At 46.7% G+C, this 24,794-nt stretch overlaps 1 protein-coding gene across 2 annotated transcripts in view; it reads left to right on the forward strand.

The window, feature by feature from the left end:
- Positions 1-24,794, forward strand: part of Flt1 (fms related receptor tyrosine kinase 1) — a 161,927-nt gene that overhangs the window by 118,165 nt on the left and 18,968 nt on the right. Inside the window, exons 17-23 of one of the 2 annotated variants that reach the window (XM_076923906.1) lie at positions 2,506-2,638; positions 8,052-8,156; positions 12,909-13,022; positions 14,498-14,586; positions 20,716-20,872; positions 21,325-21,425; positions 23,103-23,225. In XM_076923906.1, the coding sequence (XP_076780021.1) occupies positions 2,506-2,638; positions 8,052-8,156; positions 12,909-13,022; positions 14,498-14,586; positions 20,716-20,872; positions 21,325-21,425; positions 23,103-23,225 (822 nt within the window). The remainder of the gene's footprint in view (positions 1-2,505; positions 2,639-8,051; positions 8,157-12,908; positions 13,023-14,497; positions 14,587-20,715; positions 20,873-21,324; positions 21,426-23,102; positions 23,226-24,794) is intronic. The other variant, XM_076923905.1, reaches the window with a different exon arrangement.

The raw sequence follows: 24,794 nt of genomic DNA on the forward strand, positions 1-24,794 counted from the left end.
CATTGATAAAGAATATACCATATCTCCTCGTCCCCACCCGGCAAAGCAGGTCTTAGAACAACGGCTAGCGTGTATCATTGCTTGCTAGAAGTCAGGTCCTGTTCTAACAGGTTGGTCAATCATTTGTTATCCATAGCGACCCTCTCAGATAAGTACAATTACTATCACCATTTCACAGATAAGCACGCTAGGTTTCGGGGAGTTAAGCAGCTTGCCTGGGAGGTCATTTGGCTGCGCACAAAGGATGGCTCAGTGGAGGCGTCTGTCCTCCGTGCCAAGTGCTGAGCAGCCGCTCAGAGTTAGCGTCAATTAAAAGAACAAATATTTGTCAACTGGTCTGCCCTCACAGGTCTGCGTGGTGTTCCCTCTCTCTGCCTTACTGAGATAAAACATTGAATTTTACAGGAGCCACGTGGGGTCCACTCTAAATTCTTGCCACCTCCCCATAATGCATAAATGCAAGGTGTCTCTCACTAGGTTTCAGCTGTCATGCGCTCTTTAATGGTTGCCTCGGGGATATTCAACACGAAAAGCTTAGGTGTCAAAATCATCCCAGCTGCTTTTCCCCTGAGCACCCAGCACCTATAGCCTGACACCATCTGCCTTGCTTCTTATCTTTGACTTTTCACCTTTATTGGTTGCTAAGCAAACTCTCTGCCCCGAACTATTTGTCCCACGTTCTAATGATAATTTTTGCAAGGCGCATGATTGCAAGCAAGTGATGGATGAGGTGAGCTCTGACAGCCTGGAACAGGCTGAGTAAGGGCTGAGGAATGTGGGGGCGGCTGCAAGATGGTGTCTACAGGAAAGGCAGGTTTCCCTCACTTCGTGCTTCCTCCTGGCTAAGGGAGGAGAGGGCTGGCCTCCTTTCCATGAAGTTCATGTAACTTCGAGGCAAGGATTCTATGGGAAAGCACACAACCTTTCTGTCCCATCCAAGAGTCTGCTCACAGAAACTCAATTATCAGTGTCAGAGATGGAGATGTGTCCATTAGCAGGAAAGGAAGCTGCCGACGGATCCTAACTGTCAATCTACTTCTCTGTGATCTGCCACAATGGATGCTTTCTGGGGTTGATTTGTATTGCCAAGAAGTCAAGTTGACAGTACACAGCTGTCATATGCACTTGACATCCGAACAATGCCCTAAGGAACTCAAAATGTGTCTACATTTACACCTGTTTTTTAAAATGGTCACCGTCTATTTCTGAGAATAGACAGGACTTTGTATAAGGTAAACCTCTGTTTTGGACTGGACTCCACAGTTTTTTTGGATAGCGAACCAATTAAGAGCTGCAGCTATCCGACTGGTTAGATACTTAAGAAATGTCTATGCTTCCCAAAGGACTCTGGGTTAACTTAGCTACTTTCTTATAAATTTAGAAAAAACAAATAATAAAATAATCCTACACACACACACCATTTGTCCACCTTCATGTATGTCGTATTAAGATATACAGAATGGTGCTGGAGAAATGGCTCAGTGGTTAAGAGCATTAAGAGCATTTGCTGTTCTTCCAGAGGACGTAGGTTCTGTTCCCAGTACCCACATCATGGCTCCCAAGTATGTAACTCCAGTCCCAAGGGATCTGATGCCTCCACAGGCACCAGCCAGGCATGGTGCTCTTCATCCATGCAGAGCACACATACATATGAAAGAAATAAAAGCGAATCTTTGTTTAAAAAGATGTTCAGGTCAGCCATGGAGAGCTCTCAGTCACTGTTTGGAACTGTATTAAATTTTCTCCCTTTTTTTTTTTTTTTTTTTTTTTTTAGAACAGCTCTCATACGAAGGCCTCAGAACATGATATGTACATGGGCCAGTGAAGGTTCGGGGCACAGTCATTCAAGATAGGATGCCATTGCTCTGGCAATGCCATGAGAGAAAAGTAAAGAGCTGTCTCCCAGAAACACCACACTCCAACGTGGCTGTCTCAGTCACTGTTCTATTGCTGTTAAGAGACACCGTAACCAAGGCAACTATTAAAAGAAAGCATTTAACTGGGGGCTTGCTCACAGTGTCAGAGAGTGAATCCATGACCATCATGGCAGGGAGCACGGTGGCAGTCAGGTGTGACGGTGGAGCAGCAGCTGATAGTGCAGAAAAAGGAGACTGGGCATGGCCTGGGTTTTCAAAACCTTAAAGTCCCACCCCCAGTGACACACCTCCTACTCCAAAACTCCTTCTTAATCCTTTCCAAATATTCAAATATGTGAGCCTATGGAAGCCATTCATATGTTTTTCTTTTTAAAAACATTTTGTCTTTTTATTTGTGGTTTTTATTAGATTTTTAAATTTACATTTCAATTGTTTAAGGCTATTCATATTTAAATCACCACAGTGTGTGTGTGTGTGTGTGTGTGTGTGTGTGTGTGTTTGTTTTCAGGGGACCCTCTGTACCTGGCCAATTGATCTGGCAAAGCAGTAGATGTTGTCAAGTATTGAAAACTGAAAAACTGAGGTTTTTCTTCTTGGTAACTTTGGGGGTGTTGTCTCTATTTCTCAGTCTTCTACTGAAGTAAAGACGGACTACCTGTCAATCATCATGGACCCAGATGAAGTCCCCCTGGATGAGCAGTGTGAACGGCTGCCCTATGATGCCAGCAAGTGGGAGTTTGCGCGCGAGAGACTTAAACTAGGTAAGGTGTTTATGTGGCAGATCCACAAGCCCATCGGAGAACCCTACCCCACACAAAACACTTGGATTAAGAAATCAACAGAGAGCGAGATTTGGGAGTCTTCCTTCCAGCTGCCCTTCTACTGGCTGGGGTCATGGACCAGAGGGAATGTAGTCTGTTGCTGAGACAAAAGGACAAAGCAACAAGAAACACCTGTATGTGGTTCCATAGTTACTGAGTGGCAGGTGCTGGCAGAAGCCCCAGAAATACCAAGGTCTCATCCTTCCTAGCTTAGTCTCTAGCTAGTAGATAAGTGAAGAAGAAGAAGAAGAAGAAGAAGAAGAAGAAGAGGAAGAGGAGGAGGAGGAGGAGGAGGAGGAGGAGGAGGAGGAGGAGGAGGAGGAGGAGGAGGAGGAGGAGGAAGGGAGTTCAAGGCTTGCAAGCCCAGATGCTCTAAGATAGCAAAGTTACTGGGAACTTAGATACCTGTTGCCTAGAACAGTTCACCAGAGTGAGGCTCACTTAAATGAAACTGTCTGTGCAAACCCTCCCATTGTAAGACGGCCTTTGACTTTCCTGGTATGCTGTGGTCCAGCCCTCAGGGATCACTTAAGTTTCACTTTTGAAGAGCAGAGACGTCTTTTCCAGGTAGAGCATGTTGTAAACAGCCGGCCCCTGGGCTTGCCCCCAGTTCCTCTGGCTCAGACGTCACAATGCACACTTATCTCCAGCTTTGGTGCTGCAAAACAATCAAGAGCCTCAATGACTCCTACCCAAGATGTCTAGAACATGGCTTCTGAAAGTTTTCCACTTGATCCGGTGTATGCCAGAGTCATTAGTGGTTGGAACTAGGAAAACAGATTGTGAGCCCAAAGTTCTCTGGGCTTGTCGCTCTCAGAGCAAGAGCGTGAACTGTTCTGATGGTGTGGCCCTTCTCTTCCCAGGCAAGCTGCACTGGGGTTGGGGTAAAACAGCTTTTCTTGCTTTTCTCTTGGGGCTGAAATGATTCTGCTTACACAAGGAAAGGGGAGTTATCAGTGAGGGTCCTGTTCAGCTCATGGGGAAAAGCTTGGAAGTCAGCTAAAAGCTGGAGAAAGCCAGACAAGGCTGGTTGGGATTAGGGGTGGGGAGCTGGGGGAAAATTTACTAAACGTTGAACACAGTCGATGAACTCCTGCGAGACTGCACGTTCAGGCAGCTCGCTGAGCCCCACGGTGACCTTGGCAGGGAGAACAGCACCATTTTCTCCCACAATCAGGAGCTGTTCTCAGGCCATGTTGCTCTCCAGAGTTGTTAGCTAGGATTAAACATACTTCTTCTAGGACGGGATCCATGAGAGCTCCCTGCCAACTCCTGACCCCCACCCCAAGCCCAACCCACCCTGGTCCCTTCGTTTCTACTCACTTAAATCCACAGCACGTCCCCCTAGGCTGTTTCCTCTGTCCCTAAAACTCCCTTGAGCTCAGAGAACTCACAGAATCACATTTCATAAGGCTTTCCCCGTGGAAGGTTTTCCTTGGTGAGGGCTTGCTATGTGGAGAGCCTCAGCTGGGATTTGGCTGGTGTCCAGCTGAGTGTCTCTGTTGGATGAGAGTGAAAGGGCATCAAGCTTTTTAGTGCACAGTGTGGCGACAAGACGGGAGGAGCTCTCCTCTTATTAACGTGGGAGAGGGGAGGCCCCAGATGCCTTGGCTTCTGTTAGCCAAAGAAGTGACAAAGTGATTTGAAATCGTGGCTGGCAAAGAAAGGGGCCAAGGTTATATCTAGATTGGTGGAGAGGGAAAAGTGTCTTGATGGGCAGTGTTATACTGAGAAGAAAGAAAGGAAGAAAGAAAGAAAGGAAGGAAGGAAGGAAGAAAGAAAGAAAGAAAGAAAGAAAGAAAGAAAGAAAGAAAGAAAGAAAGAAAATGGAAGGAAGGAAGGAAGGAAGGAAGGAAGGAAGGAAGGAAGGAAGAGAGAATGGAAGGAAGGAAGGGAGGGAGGAAGGAAGACACAAACCAAGGAGTGTTTTAGTCTTCTCTGTTAGCTACAGTGTCCAGCCCTGTAGGAGGCACACTGGAAGTTCCCCTACGTGTCTGTTCAGTTGGAGCTTGATATTGTTAGTATAATTGTGGAAATCAAGAGTTGGGGTTAGGGGGTGGGAGGACATGGACAACTTCCTGACTCCTGCCCGATTTCTTACTAACCCTGGGAGGGGATTCAGCTCCCATAAATGTACAGGATACTGTCTGACAAATAGAAGGTTTCTATTAGAAAGCAATGTGCAGGAGAAGTTGCCTAACATGGAAAAGCACATAGGAAGTTTGGAGCTAGGCAATTACCACAGCCAGTATGACCAGTTCCCTTGCTTGCCAAGGAGGGGTGGCATCGATTAGGTAGCTTCTGTCATGGTGACTAGAGTAGCTAACAGAAACTTAGGAAGGAAAGGATTTGTTGTTGTTGTTGTTGATGATGATGATGATGATGATGATGACAATGTTTTCAGGAAGTTCAGCCCATGGTGGCCTGGCATCGTTCTCAGGCAAAGCATCATGGTGTCAGAAGCCCGTGGTCATGGCTGCTCCTCACTTCACAGAGGACAGGAAGCAGAGAGACAGGCAGACAAGGGCAATGGATAACATACCCCCACAAAACCTCTCCTTGTGACCTATATCCCCCAGCTCAGCCAACCTCTTAAAGTATCTAGAGGCCCCCCACCTCCACCCAAAATAACAACACCAGCTCTGGAGTAAGCTCTCCTGCAACACTTGAATTTATGGAGAACACTTCATACTGAAGACACAATAGGGGCCAAGTTCATGCTGCCCTGCCCTCTCCCTAGAGTGGCTGGGACTCAATCGAGGCCATTCCAGGACTCTTGCATTGCATGACAGTGACCTAACACATTTCTAAACTAGTGGTGGCATTCCAGACAACACTAAGAATTCCAGGGAAAGAAAATGTTCAGGCTAGGTCAAGTCCACTGTGAACCAGTCACTCACTGGAACTAGAACCAGGGATCTGAAGTCAGATTCCAATGCACGAGACGATCACAGAGCCTGTGAAAGCATCATGTCCTTTTAAGGGGCAGCCCAGTGAGACCAACTTGTTCCCACTGATGGAAGCAGAACCCCCAAATGCCTGTTAACGCAAAGTATGGAATGTGAAAGGGATGGCTGGGAAGAGAATATGTAGGGGTGGACACTGGAGGAAGCCTCTGGAGTGTGTGGAGAGATTATCCCAATGTTTCCTGGGCTCCAGACACTCATCAGATGGCAGAATGCACCTAAAAGACAACGTTGTTCTTTTACTCTGAAAAGCAAAGAATAACCTTCAACCAAAATACACCATTTGTTTTGAAAGCCAGGAGACCCCTAAGGATCTCTCCCCAACCCAACCTTGACACACAGCACTTTTGGGGGCCACTGTTACGCTTCCATTTTAACTTAGAATTCATTTGGCTCAGGCCACTTTACATGGAAGGATGCATGACTGCGTCTCTGTCCCTGTTGCATGTTCTAGAAGAATCATGTTCAGCAGTCACCAGCTGTACATGTCTGACTTTGGAAAACCTGTCATTTCCTGGTGTGGCCCTGCTGAGCAGAGCATGTCCCAGGAGACAGCTCTTGTGGTGACTTATCACTGAAACTGCCCGGATGCCTCTCATGGAGAGCAGTCAACTTGAAGCTGCAGCAAGGCACAGTCGTGCATAAATGGACAAGGGTTCAGACATGATGAGTGCTTTGTCACAAAGAATGTCTGTCTGTCTGTCTGTCTGTCTGTCTATCTATCTGTCTGTCTGAGTCAGGGTTTCTATTCTTGCACAAACATCATGACCAAGAAGCAAGTTGGGAAGGAAAGGGTTTATTCAGCTTACACTTCCACATTGCTGTTCATCACCAAAGGATGTCAGGACTGGAACTCAAGCAGGTCAGGAAGCAGGAGCTGATGCAGAGGCCATGGAGGGATGTTACTTACTGGCTTGCTTCCCCTGGCTTGCTCAGCTTGCTCTCTTATAGAACCCAAGACCACCAGCCCAGGGATGGCACCACCCACAGTGGGCCCTCCCACCTTGATCACTAATTGAGAAAATGCCTTACAGCTGGATCTCATGGAGGCAGTTCCTCAAGGGAGGCTCCTTTCTCTGTGATAACTCCAGCTTGTGTCATGTTGACACACAAAACCTGCCAGTACCCTATCTACACACACACACACACACACACACACACACACACACACACACACCCATCCATCCTTTGGGGGAAGGAACTCGGGAAAGGAAGGCTAATAAAGCAAAGGTTTATTCGCAGGGCCGTCTGAGGGAGGAGGCTGGGATGGCGAAGAAGGCTTACATTGACATCCTAACTGGCAGAATTGACTTTTGGCCAATGACATTCTATCCCCTGCCCTGCTTCCCTAACGATGCATCACAGTGCAGAAGAGTCGAAAGAAGTTGGCTTTCATGGTTTACTCTTTTGCTGTATATCATGCTAGGAACAGCCTCTTTCTTATGAGGCCCTATTTAGCTTATTAATTGTGCAAACGAGGGCTCCAAATAGAATAGAACTAAAGAATTCCAGGGATATTCCACCTAAAGGGCTTTCAGCCCCCTGACCTCCAGCCTATGGGGCTCCTTAGTCACTACCCACCAGTCCTAATATGGCTCTCCACTCTGCTGTAACCGGACAGGGCCTCCTTTGTACCAGTTACCCTACCAGGGACTCAGTGGTTCAGATGGTACCCTTCCCTTTTTGAGTCAAGTTGGCTCATTCAGGAGTGGGGGAAGCCATGCATTAACAGTCACTACGGCAAACCTAACGGGCACCACAAAGACAGCCTGCTTTCTTACAGTTTTTGGTAATCACCTCTCTGGGGTTGAAGCAAATGACTACCTATGTTGCATGGCTCATGTACTGAAAACCACAAGGGCTCGGGATGGTCGTATACCAGCGTAAGAGCTACCAGGAAGTGCTCTGACCGACACAGAAGTCTGAGAAACAACCAAGTGCTTATGCTTAAGACCCGAGGCATTGTTACGCCAACAGTGGTCACCACCATTCATCCTTTATACAGAAAATCTAGGGAATGACTTCAGTGGCAAGAAAGAGGGCTTGGAGCATCTTAGTCACGAAACAGAGAGAAGCTCCCTGGGTTTGGTGTTTTCTCCCTTCTGAGAGACTTTACAGCCAGGGGAAATGGCTACTTCCCTTCACTGAATGCTCTAGGAGCTTACACTAGTCTTGAAGGATGTGTTGGGTTGAAGGGGAGGGGGTGGGCTCAGAGGCAGATGAATGAGTTCAGAGGAAGGGACACCTCCTCTGGGGTCAGTCCATTGCAGAATCCCCTTCAAAGATGTACGCCTCGCATAACACACACAAAGCAGCATTTCCTTCCTGGAAAAGACTCAGATTCACTGTTGGCTTCCCAAACAAACCAAGACCTTCTTCTATTGTAGGCAAATCGCTCGGCAGAGGGGCTTTTGGGAAAGTAGTTCAAGCCTCTGCATTTGGCATTAAGAAGTCACCCACCTGCCGGACTGTGGCTGTGAAGATGCTGAAAGGTACGTGCTGTGCGCCAGGGCCTGACTCGAAGTCACCTGTCACCTTTCTGCACCCTCCATGTCGGGGCAAGATTCATGTACCCCAGGAACAAACGAGCTATCTCTCTGCAGCCAGGGCTTCTGTGTACCAGGACTGTAGTGTCAGCTACACTAGCTCAGCATACACTTGGTCAATGGAACAATCGAGAACCGTCTATAGGAAAATGATCTGTCATCCTAAGGTCTTTCTGTTCTCACATCCCAGACCAGACACCTGAGGACTTAGATCTACTGTAGTCCTCGGTTCAAAAGGTTGTAGTTGCGGTGGTCTGAGTTCACTGTGGTTGCCGGGAAACTGCGCACTTCACAAATCCCCAGGGCTCAGCATGGGTTTGCCCTCACTAGAAAGGAAAACTAAAAACCTAGAGAAAACTGGTTGATCAAAATTTTTATTCTATGATGCTGTCAAGCCCTTCCCAGAAAACATTTCTTCTTTTTAAATAATATTTAAAAAAAAAAAAAAAAAAGGAATTCCATCTCTAGTTGCCTTGTGTTGAAACAGAGACCAGTCCTAGGCTGCTGGCTGAAATCTCATTGTGACTTACGATTGCCACCCTCAGACAGATTAGAAGCAAGATGCAAGGAGGCATGTATATACCAAACCCTGGAAGAATCATGTGTCCTTTGCAGTGTGAAAAGGTTTCATTCTTCCACGTGGGATGAAATAGTCACACTGTGCTTTAGATCAGGATTTCAAAGTCAAGAAGGAGCAGACCAAAAGTAAACCACTTCGGGGCTTTCCACAGTCTCCAGGATGGTGGGCGAATTTTTATGCTTTGGTTTCGGTTTTGAGAAAGGTTCTCATGTTGCCCAGGCTGGTCTCAACTTCAGATCCTGCTGTCTCCACCTCCTTAGTGTCTCCACCAGGCTTTGCTAGGGGATTCTTTTTTGTGACCTAGGAACATGTGCACACAGCTCAGACTCCCTGAGAGAAGAGGTGTGCAAAGTCGTGTACTTCTTACTCCATTGACACCAGGCTCTAGTTGCCTGTGTAAACACGTTTCTCACCTCAAAAGGGCAGGGTTCATCAGCAACAACCAGAGAAGCATCCTTAAAGGAATGAAGTTGGACAATCAACCATAACTCACACTGGACATGTATTCCACAACCCGGTGAGCTTGTGAGATAGCTCATCAGTTAAAAGGTCCTTGCTGTCTAGCCTGACAACCTGAGCTTGATCCCCAAGACCTGTATGACTGAGGGGTTGACCTACAAATTGTCCCAGACCTTCACACATGTGCCTTGGCATGTGAGTTCCCACACATACTAACACAAGAACATAGGGTGACTATGATCACTATAATTTATTATATGTGCTTATTTTTATTTATGTCAATATGTGTGTGCTTGTTTGTCTGTGCACTACATTCATGCATGTGCCCACAGAGGCCAGAAGAGGGTGTCAGGTCTCCTGGAACTAGAGCAGCTAGCTACAGGTGGTTATGAGGTAGGTGCCTAGTGTGGGTGCTGGGAACTTAACCACTGAGCCACCTTCCAGCCCCATCATATATATCATATATATCAAGAAACCAGAAGAGAGTAGATTAAAAGCTTCCACTGCAAACCAACAAACAAATAAATAGTTAAGGAGAAGGAAATGTTACTGAATTAGGTCACTACACATTATATGTACATCCTGTATTGTTGCATACCAGATGGGAGTGGTCCTTTCTGTGAGAATGCCACTGTCCTCTACCCCTAGACTCTGAGAAGAAGTGACATCAGCAGGTCGTCTGCTGCGAAAGCATCAGACTGGGCACCATCTTTTCCGTCAACTACCCCGTTGAAGTGCAGAGTTACTTCCAAGTTGCAGACAGGAAAAAGTGGCTCAGAAAGGCTGAGACATCTAAGCTGCAGATCCCGGCTTCTTCTCCTGGCCAAACAGGGATGCCATCTTCAGGGACTGTTAAATTATAAGGGAGAAGGTTCTAACTTGAGATTGTTCTCAAAGCCAATCTCTTCTATGTAATCCAGAAATCATGTGTGAAATCTGTTTGTAAGCTCAGAGCTGAATGGATGGCTTTTCCATTCAGAGCACTGGCTAGATGCAGCTTCAGTTCCCAGCACCCACATGGCAGCTTACAACTGCCTGTAACACCGATTCCAGTGGATCCAATGCTCTCTCCTGGCCTCCACAGGCACCACACACACATGCACTGCACATATATACATGCAAGCCAACTCTCATACACATAAAATAAGAATAAATTAATCCGTATAAAGGCATCTTGTTTCCATTGTCAGCATTGACAGAAAAAAGGTTTCCACAACACCCATGCCATAGGATTCCTTCAATAAAATAAAAACAATCCCCCAAGCTTTCTTGCTTAAGGTAGTTTACTTCCATTCCAGGGGAACTAGAAAAAAAGCATGACGTCAAAGAAAGGGCACAGTCTAAAGCTCTTTCAGTGTGTCCCCAAGCATAGCCTTAAACTTTCTGGAGTTTTGGAAAAACCGTCCACTTGGAAAAAAATGTCCAAAATGAAGAAAGTAATCATGGTGTTTATTTATCCAAAACATATTTGTTGAGCAGACACTGTAAGCCAGCCCTACCCCACTAGGACTTTGAGTTAATCTGGTTATTATTAAAAAAATATTCCATCTTATAAAATACTATATCAATATCTACTACAATGTTAAGTGTACACACTTTTGACCCACTTCCAGGACTCTGTTCCACAGAAACCTTTGCCTGTGTGCACGCTCATGCTGGGGTGTTCTGGTTTAGCTTTATTTGTAATAGGGAAAAAAAGAGAAAAAGAAAAAGAATGAATGAATGAATGAATGAATGAATTAGGGCTGGGGAGATAGCTTGGTCTGTGAAGTGTTTAACATATAATCATAAAGATCTGAGTTCAGTTCCCTGAAGCTCTAGACCATAGAGAGACCCTGACTCAAAATACATGGTAGACAGATCCTGAGGAATGACACCTGAGTTCGTCCTCTGGCATGCACTTATGCACACAGACACAGGACCTGCCTAGATGATCCACACAGAGACAGACATAAAGACACACAGACCGACAGACACACAGATACAGACAGACAGACAGACAGACAGACAGACCCACACCTAATTGAAGACTATACATGTCAAAAGAAACGCATTAGTCCATTAAAAGGAATGAAAAGAGGGCTGGAGAGATGACTAAGAGGTGACAAGCACTTCTTGTCCTTGTCCTTGAGGACCCAGCACTCACATAAAGTAAAAATAAATAAAGCTTAAAAAAAAAAAAAAAAAAAAGAAAGAAAGAAAGAAAGAAAGAAAGAGAAAAGGAAGGAGAAGAATTCCTGATATTAAAAGGAGGAGTGAATCAATCAGTGTGTATGTCTGCGTGTGTGTGTGTGTGTGTGTGTGTGTGTGTGTGTGTGTGTGTGTGTGATGAAAGTCAGAGGATCGCTTGCAAGAGTCAGTCCTTTTCTTCCACACATGGGTTCCAGGGATCAAACTCAAGTCATCAAGCTTAGCAGCAAGCTCCTTACTCACTGAGCCTCTGAGCTAGCCCTCAGTGGGTATTTATAAGTGCACCTGGAAAGGTCTGAAGCTCACACTGTTGACCGTGGCTGCTTCCAGGAAGGGAAGCAGATGAGAGTGCCTTGCCCTTTTTACTGTAGCATCTCAGACTCCTTATGTCGCTTTTTGGTCTTTTATTATTTATCTTATTATTTAACTTTGCCTATGCTAGAGTTGTGCTCTGCCGCTGTGTGGGGACCACCGGCATGCACACACCTGCACACACGGACACATACACGTGCACAGGTGAGCATGCACATGCATGCACACACGCTCTCACACACACGCTCTCACACACGCCCCTTCACTGGTCTTCATACTGTTGGACTAGTTTACAGGAATACTTTTTAGTATTTTCTTTAAACAACTAAGATTATGAATACCTCAAGAATGAATACTAGGAACAAGAACAGGCAGGACTCAGTCTTGAGTGTAGACTGTTGGTTCTTGGACTGACAAAGGCCGTCTCCAAGCGTGAAGTTAAAGTGGGGGCGGTTAAGGGCACTTGTTGCTCTTGCAGAGGACCTGGGTTCCATTCCAAGTGTCCACATGGTAGCTCACAACCATCTGTAACTCTAGTTCCGGGGGTTCTGGCTGGTGCCATTTTCTGGCCTCCACAGATACCAGACACACACATGGTGGAGGCACAACACCATACACATTTAAAAGAAAAAAAGAAGCTGGATAACTTGAATTCTTGTTGCCTGAGATAACCCTTGAATTCCAGGCGTGAAGGGGTCTAAAGAGAAAATAACACGTTTCAAAGGTCTTTACGAGTCCCCCAACCCCGTTCCTTCCTTGTGACTCCCTAGAAAGGAGAATGAGAAGAAGGAAGGTGTGGGTGGACCCCCTGCTTGAAGGGTTCTTACCTCACCTGTTTCTGCTAGAAGGAAAGCCTCTGGAGAGCGAGGTCTGAGGTGCCAGCTCTGAGTCAGCACATTGTCAGCACAGCCTGGTCCACCAAAAGGAAACGTCCGGTGACTAACCCCGGCAACACAGTGGGGCCTCGGTGCAATGCAAAGGATGTTGGCTCAGGAGGGTAGGAGGAATAAAAACAGTCTGGCGGCCTGGCCTTTCGCAGAATGTGGGGAAGTTAATGAAGCAAGGACAAACAAGGAGGGCAGGCATGCAGCCTCCAGGGCAGGGCGGAAGCAGCCCCATTGTCCCGGAGCCCTGACTTTTCTTTGCTTCTCACACAGAGGGGGCCACAGCCAGTGAGTACAAAGCTCTGATGACGGAACTCAAGATCCTGACTCACATCGGCCATCATCTGAATGTGGTCAACCTCCTGGGAGCCTGCACCAAGCAAGGAGGTAAAGGAGACCGGGGAGGCCTGCACCACCTGTCCTGCTGAGAGGGGAGCTCTCAACTCACCCAGCCCCCAGGATACCACGCCCAGTCCTTCATTGGAAGAAAGCCACTCCCTTTTAGATATTCTAGGTCAAATGGAGGGCCTTTCTTCTCAGGATGACTGGGGGTGGGGGTGGGGTTGAACGTGAGAGGGTAAAGGTTTAAGAGGCTATACACCTCTTAAACTTGCTTCCCAGCAACCCCACAGAGTGGAATCCCAAGAGGCGGTAACATAGGAAATAAGCAGAGGGGCCCCTCCTTTCTGATCAGCTCTCAGGACAGGTAACAGGAGCATGGCTGTGCTGTAGACTGTTGAGCCCCAGTATGCCCTTGCTGGTCTTTCTCCCTCTGTGGCAAGGTGAATACTGGGTATAGGTGGGAACGGATACTTAAGTCATGCCAGTGCCAAGGAGTAGTGCACATAAATGGTCTTCAATTCAATTCAATTCAATTCAATTCAATTCAATTCAATTTCGCCAACACAGAAAGCATCGGTGGAGGGCATGTGTAAAAAAAGAAGGGGGGTGGGGGAGTAGAAGAAGGAGCTAAGGCTGGGAGGCCGGAAAGAAAAGGAGTCCTAGTGAACCATGCAAACCCCACCCTCCAGCTTCTGACCTTGCATAAGCCTTCTTTAGTACCTGCCCCAGTGACAGCATTCTGTCTACCTCAACATAGTACCTGTGAGATGTGAGCATCTGAGGCTGGGCAGCTGAGGCCTGCTCCTTGGTGGGGACCCCAGCTCTGCAAGCAACCTCCTTTCTGGAACCTTGAGGAATGAGGGGGTGCTAGCAGGATTCAAAAACCAGTAAAATATGGATAGTGACTAAAAGATCACATTACCAGAGGGACACATTCTATCCTCAGGGAGACTTCAAGAGACAGCAGGTACCTGCCTTGGTACTTTCCTCACAGTGGCCTGTGGGGTTTGCTGGTCACTAGCTTCTGGACTTCAGGGGTCATGCCCACTTTCAAACAGAAGTAGTCCTGTGCTATTGGGGAAGCAGGGAGCAAGACAAAGGAGACTTCCATGGTGCCACCCAAGGCCCTTGATACAAATTGGCTTCCTTCCCCTCAAACTGTTTTTCATTGCAGAACGGTAGGAAGAGGGCAAGCAGCTTGTGTGCACAGCTTGGCTTGCCCTCTTTGAATAGTCAGGGTGGGGGAAAAAGAGAAAAGGAGTAGTTTGTTCTGTGACGTTTAAATGTCTGTGTTCATAAAACTTTATTGGAACAGGGCCGTGTTCTCAGTTATATTAACAAGGCCCGTTTTCGTGCCACAGAGGCTGGATCCAGTCGCTGATTCATGATCTCTAGTCTCAGGTGCACTCTCAGGCTCCACACATATAAAAACGGTTGGTTTGAGGTCTCGGGGGCTGACCAGAAGCTGTGGAACATCTGTCAGACCTGGTGTGGTTGAACATGTGCTGTTTGGGCTGCAGGGCCTCTGATGGTAATCGTGGAATACTGCAAATATGGAAACCTGTCCAACTACCTCAAGAGCAAACGCGACTTATTCTGTCTCAACAAGGTAAGGCTTCACCCTGGTCACTCTCTGCTGCTGTGGCTTATGTGTCTGTTCCGCGTGCCTCTCGTGTCCCCTTTGCCCAAGAAAAAGGACACGGAGGCAGTGATCAGGTATTACTACAAACGAGGCTTTACTTGTAACAGCAGAAGCGGAAAGACCGCGGAAGGACCAAAGACAGGAAGAGGCACAGCTTAAATACACCCTAGAGTGACGTGTTCACTTCTGATTGGCTGTTCACTCATTACCCATAATACGCCCCCGGGATGGGCAGTGACTTTTGGCGCGCTTTTGCCTTTTTGCACCCGCACAATCCATTGTTTTCTAGTGGGGAGGACACGATGTCCACGCCATCTTGGAATGGCGAATGCTGACAGGCTCACTGTGGCTCCCAACATGTGTCCTGAGCACAGTTCATCTCTGAGGGAAGGCAGGGCAGGAGCTTAAGCAAGAATGACAGAGGGACACTACTTGCTGGCTTGCTTAGTTGCCTTTCTTATATGGCTCAGGCCCACGTGCCTAGGGATGGCACTGCCCACTGTGAACAGGCTTTCTACAACAATCAAAACTCAAAAAAAAAAAAAATCCTTCCACAGACATGCCCACAGGCTACTGTGATGAAGAGAGCTTCTCAATTAAGGTTCTCTCTTCTTAGGTGACTCTAGTTCGTTTGTGTCACACTGACAAAAACTAGCCAGACCTGGATTTTAAAGGTAGAACTACTTTTAATGGCAGCACTTGCATTGCCACATAGACGGGCAGATATAATTCTTTTGTCAGGTGGGAGTTAAGTCTCACTATGTATCTTTGACTGGCCTGCAATTCATAGAGATCCATCTGCCTCTGCCTCACAAGAGGTGTGTGTGTGTGTGTGTGTGTGTGTGTGGTTGTGTATTTGGTATGTATGTATATATGTGTGTATGTGTGTTGTATGTGTGTCTATGTGTGTGTACTCATATGTATGTGTAGGCACACTTTACCTATGTATGAATCCCAAAAGTTGATGTGGGGATCTTAGTTTTTGAGACAGGGCATCTCACTGAACACAGAGCTGGCCGTTTCCTCCAGCCTGGCTTGCCAATGGGCCTCTGGAATCCAGCTTCCTCCACCTTCCCTCAGTGATGGGGATACCTGGCAAGAATTTCTGTAGACACTGGGGATCCTCATCCTTGCATGGGACTTTATGTACTTGTTTCTCCAAGCCATACCCGTGACTGTATGTAGCTTCACTTACCAGAGAAACTAGGGCACAAACAAGTGAATGGTTTGCCTAGTTGCTGATAGACCAGCGATGGGCCAGAACTAGAAATCATTTGTTTGCTAGTCTATTGCTCTCCCACTTCTATTTTATTATTGTGGTTGTCATGTATTTGTGTGTGTATGTGGGTGTGTGTATGTGATATGTCTGTGTGTATGCATGTTGTGTGTACATGTGTGTGCATGTAGTATGCGTATATTTGTGTGTGTGCCGTGTATGTGTATATGTGCATGTTGTGTGTGTATGCATTTGTGTATATGGTATGCATGTGTGGTACGTGTGTATATACATATATGTGCATTGTGTGTGTATCTCTGTATGTGTGTGAATGCACATGTGTGGTGTGTGCACAGGTGCATGCACAGAGGCCAGAGGAAGATACTGGAGTCTTGCTTTGTCAGTCTCTTCCTTATTACCTCAAGCTTGGGTCTCTCACTGAACCTGGAGCTAGGCTGGCAGCTAGCAAGCCCTGGTCATCCTCCTGCCTCCACTTCACATAGCACTGGAGTTACAGGTGTGCCAAACCACTGCATAGCTTAAGGCCTCTTTTCTACATGCACACTGGGGGTGGAGTTTAGGTCTCTCTGCTTTCCCAGGGAGTCCCTGCACTCACTGAGTCATTCCTTCCTGACCCACTAAATAAAGCTGTGTCAGAATAAAAAGAACATTGGAGGGAATGAAGCTCAGTGGTAGGAAACTTGCCTGGATGGTACTAGGCCCTAGCATTGATCCCCAGACCACGCACGCACACACAACATGTATGCACATACATACACACACACATACACATACACCACATACACACACACCACATACACACACAACATACACACAGATACATACACACACACCATACACATACACACACACCACACACATACACACCATATACACACCACATACACACACATATATACACATACATACACACACACCACATACGCACACACACACACATTGTATACATACACACACACACACCACACAAAACAAACAAATGATATGGGGGGGACACATAAGTCTTTAAGAACACACCAACTCTGAAGAAGAAACCATGGATTCAAACATTGCGGTATGCTCTGTAGTCCCACTGTTGTCCCTCTCCAGGCTGACAGTGTCAGCCAGTCACCAGCATCTGTGAGGAGCACACAAGCTCGCTGGTTCTATAACCAGACTTTCCAGGTTTAAATTCTGAGTCTCTCGTGAAACCTGACCTTGAACAAATCAGTCAGACTCTTTGCTCTCCAGTTCCTTGTATTAAGTGACGCTAATAATAGAAGCCAGGATGAGACCGTTGAGAAAACGAACTTTTCCCTTAAGCATTCAGTGGTCCTCTTTTGTCATTTCTGATTCACTAGGATGTTGAAGGAGGGGGGTGTGGCTCAGCCGGGAGTTCTTATGTATCACGTGTAAGTGTAAGACCCTGTGTCTATCCCCTCCCCTGCCTTAGAGAGACAGAGGCAGAGAGAATCACACACACACACACACACATACACAGACACAGACACACACCACACACACAGACACACACACCACACACACACACCACACACACACACACACACACACACACACAGATGCAAAGGTCAATTGAATACAACTAATCTACATAGTTGAATGAACCTTCAGACTTCTAGGAACGGTGCCCATCTCTGCTATGTAGGGAAGAGACCACAGAATACACGGAATACAGCCAGATGTTGCAGTACTTGCCTGCAATTCTACATGCTGAGAATGGGGGGCTGAGATGGGAGGATTGTGTGAGCCCAGATGTCAGACATCAGCCTGGAAAATAGAATGAAACCAGGACTGGAGAGACGGCTCAGCGATTAGGAGCTCTTTCAGCTCTTCCAAAGGTCCAGAGTTCAGTTCCCAGCACCTACGTTAGATAGCTCACAACTGTCTGTAACTCTAGCTCCAGGGGATCTGATATCTCTACTCTCTGAGGGTGCCTGTGCTCATATGCACATACTCAGATGCACACATACACATATATACATAATTTAAATAAATAAGTATATACATATATATGGAGAGAGAGAGACCCTGTTACAAAAAAGCAAAGAAATACTGGACAGATGGCCCACTCTTTGATTTTATCAAAGACATAGGTGTCCCACCAGACTGTTGAGAATAGACCACATGTTCTCCCATTCCATTGTGTGAGACAAGGTCTCACTATGTATCCCTGGCTGTCCTGGAACTTACAGAGATCCACCTACCTCTGCCTCTTGAGTGCTGGAATTAAAGGTGTGCACCACCATGCCCAGCTATATTTTCCCCCTTATATACCTGGCTTTCCAAAAATTGGCATCTTAAAGGTACTTGGTGCTTCGTTGCTATATATGTGGCCAGAGAAGTCAGGAAATCAGTAATGGCTGGCAAGATGGCTCAGGCTAGATAAAGACGCTTGCTGCCAAGCCTGATGACCTGAGTCTGATCCCTGGAACCACAAGCTGGAAGGAGAGAACCAACTCCAGCAAACTGCCCCCTGGCTTCCTCAGTCATGCACGCAAGCAGACAAACACAAATATACAGTAATGTAATAAAGAAATTGGCTTAAGGACACAGTAACCACGAGATGAAGAGAGGAGAAAGACCTCTCTTGCTTTACTTCCAGCTTTAGACCTTTTCCTGTGAACCCCACTAAATAAGGGGTGCAGTGGTGCCCCAAGCTGAGAGCAGCACAGATTCCTGTCAGTTCTGATGTCCTAGACTGGGATCAGGAAGCGCTAAGCCCTCAGAACACTCCAGGGACTTGGCAGGATGGACCGTTTGGGTTTGTGCGTCCTTTGTTTTGAAGAGCTTGCTTCCTTTTGGGGCTATATTTAATGGTTTGCCTCCTTGTGGTACTTGGTGGAGCTGTGTTTTGTGGAAAACTCATGACTGTCTGTCACATTTGGAACCTAAAAGAATAGGAAAGAAAGCTAGAGGAACAGCCCAAATCCGTCAAGACTCTTAAATACTCTTTGTGATCAACCCAGTATGCTGTCCCTAGTCCCCAAAGCCCACTAAGTTAACCTGTCTTTGATGGAGAGTTGCTGATAAGCCTTGCTGACCTGGGGTCAGAAGGGTAGGTTAACCTGGAGACAGGTTCCACAAGGTAGCTTCTGGAAGGTGTGAAGAAGAAGGCAGTAAGTTTCCAGAGAATAGAATTCCAGACTCCCATCTGAGCAAAGCTGGCTGCCTCATGGAGAGAAAAATGGTGTTCTCTTTGACTGTTTGGCTTTTTAACCTGCCCTGAGGGAAAGGTGTCTGGGGTGGGTTACTCGCAGTATGAATTCCCTTCACTCCTGAAATCACAAACAGGATTTGGGAAGAGCTGAGACAGCAAAACTCCCTTCAGGAACCTGGCAGGAGGGAATGTTTGGATGGGGTGTGTCCCCAGGAGAGTCTCTTTTCTGGGTGTAGGAACCTCTGTACCCTGTATCACAGTGTTGCCTACTGCTGTCCCTCCTAAAATTTGCTGGGTCTCCTGCTTGCTCCCGGGCACCCTCTAGTGGAAGGACCACTCCTACTTAGTGACATCCCAGAAAAGTCAAGGCAGGATGCACAGGTTGGTTAATCCTCCTGCTGAACTTCATTCCTTCCCACGTCTTGTCTAGGTTTTGCCATCTCGCAGAAGCCAGGCTGTAGGGTGCACCAGCCCCTGTGGGTATATACACATGTGGGTACATGTGGGCACACAGCCCCGTCCTGAAAGCCACTGGACAGGATATGTTTCTAGTGTCAAGCAGCAGATGAATTATTGAAGGTGAAACAGTAGAACATGGAAGTCCTTTCCTACGAGCTACAAACTGTAATATAGTGCCTTTTAGACGGGAAAAATAAAATACAGGGGAAAAAAAAGAGGATTTGCCCAAGACGGCATGATTAATAGAGGAACCAGAAGGCTACATAGTGCAGAGGAAAACACCAGAAAAAAAACAGAGATTCTGATGTCCAGAGTGAGTGGCCTTTGCTATTCATGTTAGGATGCAGTGGTGCAGCGCCTCCCCTCCCCTCCCCTCCTCTCCCCTCCCCTCCCCTCCCCTCCCCTCCCCTCCTTTCCTCTCCCACAGGAAATCAGAGGGATTGGGAACTTGAGTCTCTGCAGGGATTTTCACACCCTGAGTATCAAACTCTTTGTCGCCTTGAGTATCAAACTCTGTGTTGCCTTTCAAACAACACGGCATGTGGTTTGAAAAGCAGACTTGGGCGCTTGCCCAAGTTACATTACAGCCTTTGCCAGTTATTAGCTGTGACTTTGATAACTTAACTCTTCAGAACCAACACTTGCTGCTCTTGCAGAGGACTGGAGTTCTGTTCCCAGCACCCATATTGGCTGGCTCACAACCTGCTTTGACCCCACTCTAGGGAATCCAGTGACGTTATCTAGCTTCCATGGACACCCGAATGCATGTTCGAATATACATAAATAAAAATAAAATAAATCTATTTTCAAAACAATAACAACAACAAGAAGTCATGAGGTGGTAGCACACCTTTAATCCCCACGCTGGGAGGTAGAGGCAGGCGGATCTCTGAGTTCCAGGACATCAAGGGCTACACAGAAACACTGTCTCGGACCACCCCCGCGCCTTATAAAACAAAACAAACAAACAAACAATTTTTGACAATTATTTAATAAAATAACATAAACTCTTGGGGAAATTGAGGAAGTCTATGATAGCTCACACAAGTGCTCGGTACTTATCAGTTGCTAGGATCTGAGGTATCCACTAGGAGCCCAAGCAAGAGTGCAAAAGATCCTACAGCCTGGGAAATAAATGCCCAGCACCCCGTGTCCACTCAGGGCCCAGTGGCATGTCCAATCCAGACGACAGCCATGTCTGCATTGGGCCCCTCTCACTCCCATGTTTCTTGTCTGTGGTAAGGATGCGGCCTTGCATATGGAGCCCAAGAAAGAAAACCTAGAGCCAGACCTGGAGCAGGACCAGAAACCCCGCCTAGACAGTGTCAACAGCAGTGACAGCTTCACCAGCTCCGGCTCCCAGGAAGATAAAAGTGTGAGCGACCTGGAAGGAGATGAGGGTTTGTATCCACTCTTCCCTGGCCTCCAGCCTGGGGTATTTTTACAACATACTGGACATGTCACTCTTTTCTTTCTTTCTTATTTATTACCCTAATAAACATCTTAAGGAGTGGGGTGAAGTTCTGGGGAGCTAAGATTTGAACAAACAGTTATCTACATTGTTGCTAATTTTGACAGGAACTGTTCGCTTCTCTCTGCTTGGTCTGTCCTACCAGGTCACACCCATTCCACCCAATATCCATTCCCCTAACCTTCACCCCCCACCCCCCCACCCCATTCCCCCCATCCCCGCAGCCTGGAAAAAAAATCTCTGATGTTCTGTTGAGACTCAAATTCTCTTGTCAGTGAACTGTGGTGTCCTTGTTGGTGTGCCTTATACTTTGTGAATATTGTTTCAATAAACTGGGATTTGGTGCCGCCACAAAAATCTTTACCAGATTGTAATGCTCAGTAGATTACAGTGAGCTCTCCAAGCAACCCCTCACCATGGAAGACCTGATTTCCTACAGTTTCCAAGTGGCAAGAGGCATGGAGTTTCTGTCCTCCAGAAAGGTCAGCCCATCTCTTTACAGTTTTTCTGTATCCTTTAGCTTTATTTAAAAAAAAAAAAAAAAAAAAAAAAAAAAAAAAGAATGTTTTACTAACACTGCAAATCTCTTATATATGCATATGCGTACATGTATACACATATATATACACACACATACACACATACAGAGTGCTCTGTCTTCAGACACACCAGCAGAGGGCATCAGATCCTATCACAGATGGTTGTGAGCCACCATGTGGTTGCTGGGATTTGAACTCAGGACCTCTGGAAGAGCAGTCAGTGCTCTTAACCGCTGAGCCATCTCTCCAGCCACTTCTTTAACTTTCTTAATCAGAGAGAAAGAGGGGTTTTGAGTTTTTCAGAAGCATTTGCTTTACATAAATTTTGTTTGTATGTATGTTATTAAACTTAGAATGTACATGTAAGAGAGAATACACATGTACCTTTCATTTTTCTTCTCTACTCCCCATTTTTATTTTGATTTTTTTTAAAACAACGTCTGAAAAGATACAAATTATATATGTTAACCAAAATATGTTAATGACATCAAGTCTCAATACAATATGTTTAAATCAGGTTGAATATATTTTTATAACTTAATGGTAAAATATTTGAAAATGCATTCTGCTACTGTTTTGTCTCTTTGTGAGGCCTGAAATCACACCTCTGCTGTGAAGCTACTTTTCCAGTATTTGTTTATGTACTTAACTGTAACAATAGACATTACCACAATAACCTTGATTTGCTCTGATATGGAGAGGTACCAGGATGGTGATCCCTGGGCCCCTGTGGGTAGAATTTAAGGGTAGAGTCTTCATGGGTATTTTGGACTACACAAACCCAGGAGTGCTATCTTCCACGATGCCTTCTGGCACACTTCCAAACTCTCCAGGCTTCATGAAGAAGCCACCTTCAGTTACCCACATGCGGCTTCTCAAAAACCCTCAGCTCAAGCCAAGCCATGGCCATCCCAGTACCTGAGAGGCTGAGGCAGGAGGATCCCTGGTTACATGCCAACCTGGGTGAGTTCCAGGTCAGCATACACCACACCTCAGGAGTCTGTCTTAAAGACAGCAACAACAGCAAACAAGGTAGACAGCAAAACCAGCAAAGCACCCCCAAACCACGGCTCCCAGAGATCGGCTGTAAGAGGCCGCAGGGGAAATCTCACTCACCGGCAAAATTCAGACTGCAGTGTGGTTGGCCAGTATGCTCCCCATAGAGCAGGAGCCTGGCTGATTTAGGACATGTCAGGGGCCACCTGGACCCCATACTTGCACAAGAAGCACATTGTACTTATGGTGACTGGGAGTGAGCTGAGAGATGCTGTCTCTACCACATATAAAATGGAACTTAGAACTAAGAATAATGATACTAGGGCCGGTGAGCTGGCTCAGCAGGTAAAGGTATTGCCAAATTGATGAGCTTTGTTCGATCCCAGGAACTCCCATGGTTGCCCTCTACATGCATGCCATGGTGTATGCGTGCTCACACGAGTACTCATACGCGTGCGCGCGCGCGCGCGCGCGCACACACACACACACACACACACACACATACACACACACAAAAAAAACCCTTTTTTAAAAAAAAAAAAAGAATAATGATCCAGAGTGGATACAAGAAATTAAGCAGCTGGATTCAGGAAGTGCATTCATTACATAACTGTTTTATTATAGTGCATTCATCGGGACCTGGCAGCACGGAACATCCTTTTATCTGAGAACAATGTGGTGAAGATTTGTGACTTTGGCCTGGCCCGGGATATTTATAAGAACCCTGACTACGTGAGAAGAGGAGATGTGAGTGAGCTTGGGTGTTCACTCGACCCGTTTCTACCCTGCCGTGTTTAGAACACAGACTAAAGCCCTTGCAAATACTTACGCTTGTCAGCAGTCATCCCCCCAAATGCCCATGTGGTTCTGTGAAGACAGGTTAGTCCAGAAGAGCTGTGTACCCGAGAATTCTCAGGATGGACTCTTCTCCTTCTGTCTCTGATCCCTGGCTGGGTACCTGTCCTGATAGCAGGATCCCCTGAGACTTGTTAGCCTAAGGAGCCAGCTGAGCCCTGCAGAGGCCACATCAGTTTCTGCCCACCGTCCCTCTGGGAGTCCCATGTCCCACTGAAAAGAACAGCGTGGCCTCTTCCCCTCAGATAAAGCCCAATGATTGATTCAGCAGGTGTCTGTACATCCGGAAAGCGTGAGGGGGGAGGGTACACACTATCTTGAACCGAGGAAGCTGCTTACCTCCAGGGACGCCTTCCGTGGGACCCATCTCCCTTCTGGCTCATGCTGGCCTCTCTTCCCCATTTGTTTTTGAACAGAATGTTATTTGTCACTTACTGGGTGACCTTTCGTGTCCTCTCTTGTCTGGTCTCTGCCAGGAGGGCTTCAGATAATAATGCCTGGGCTCTCCTCACTGTTCTGCAGTAGGGCTCTCAGACTGTACGATCTATACCCATCACCTAGCAGCTTTTCTGAACCAAAGCTTGCTGTCCTCACCCCAAATCACTTGATTCAGAAGGTCCAGCGGAAGAATGGGGAGGGTAATATGCTTGGAATCTGCATTTTCAACAAGTTTCTGGATCATATTGTTTGGACACCCCTGGAACACACTTTCAGAAACCCTTCTTAGTTACCGTTTCTTTTCTTTTTAAATTTTACTTTATGTGTGTGAGTGGTTTACCTAAATGTATGTCTGTGTGCCATATGCATACTGTACCCATGGAGGCCAGAAGATGTCAGATCCCCCTGGGACTAGGAGTACAGATGGTTGTGGTCACCATGTGGGTGCTGGGAACTGAACCCATGTCCTGTGCAAGAGCAGCCAGCTCTTTACTGCGGAGCCACCTCTCAGCCCCTCAGCTGCTCTTTTTCTAACAGGGAAACAGCCCTGCTTGCAGTGGAGCTCTGGCCTACAGAGACTGTTTCCCCCTGGGTTTCAGTTTGGCCCTCTTCTCTGTCCTGGACCTCAGCATCTCTAGGCTCCGCCACAGTCTTTGTCTCTCTACTGTCTGGACATCTTGCTTTGCTTTCCCCACCCCCACCCCCACCCCCACCCCCACCTCCCAGCTAACTCTCTGTGGTCCCTGCTGTCAGAACAGGTTCGTATGCTTGAAACCTGGGCATAGAGCCTCCTAAATGGAGAACTTCAATACGGAATCACCTTCCCTCGTTCCAGGGATGTGGGAAATTGAATGGGGACTGAAGCCAGAACCTCAGACCTACCAAGCACTGAGTCACTCCCAGCCCCAAGTTCAAGGCTTAACAACCTGTCCTTTTACATAGGGATGTCTTTCAGACTCTTTCTCCTTAGAAAAAATTCATGGGAATACTTATCAATTTTCAGGGTATTTCCTAATTCAGACA

This window comes from Arvicanthis niloticus, chromosome 24, assembly GCF_011762505.2.
Source record: "Arvicanthis niloticus isolate mArvNil1 chromosome 24, mArvNil1.pat.X, whole genome shotgun sequence".
NCBI lineage: Eukaryota > Metazoa > Chordata > Mammalia > Rodentia > Muridae > Arvicanthis > Arvicanthis niloticus.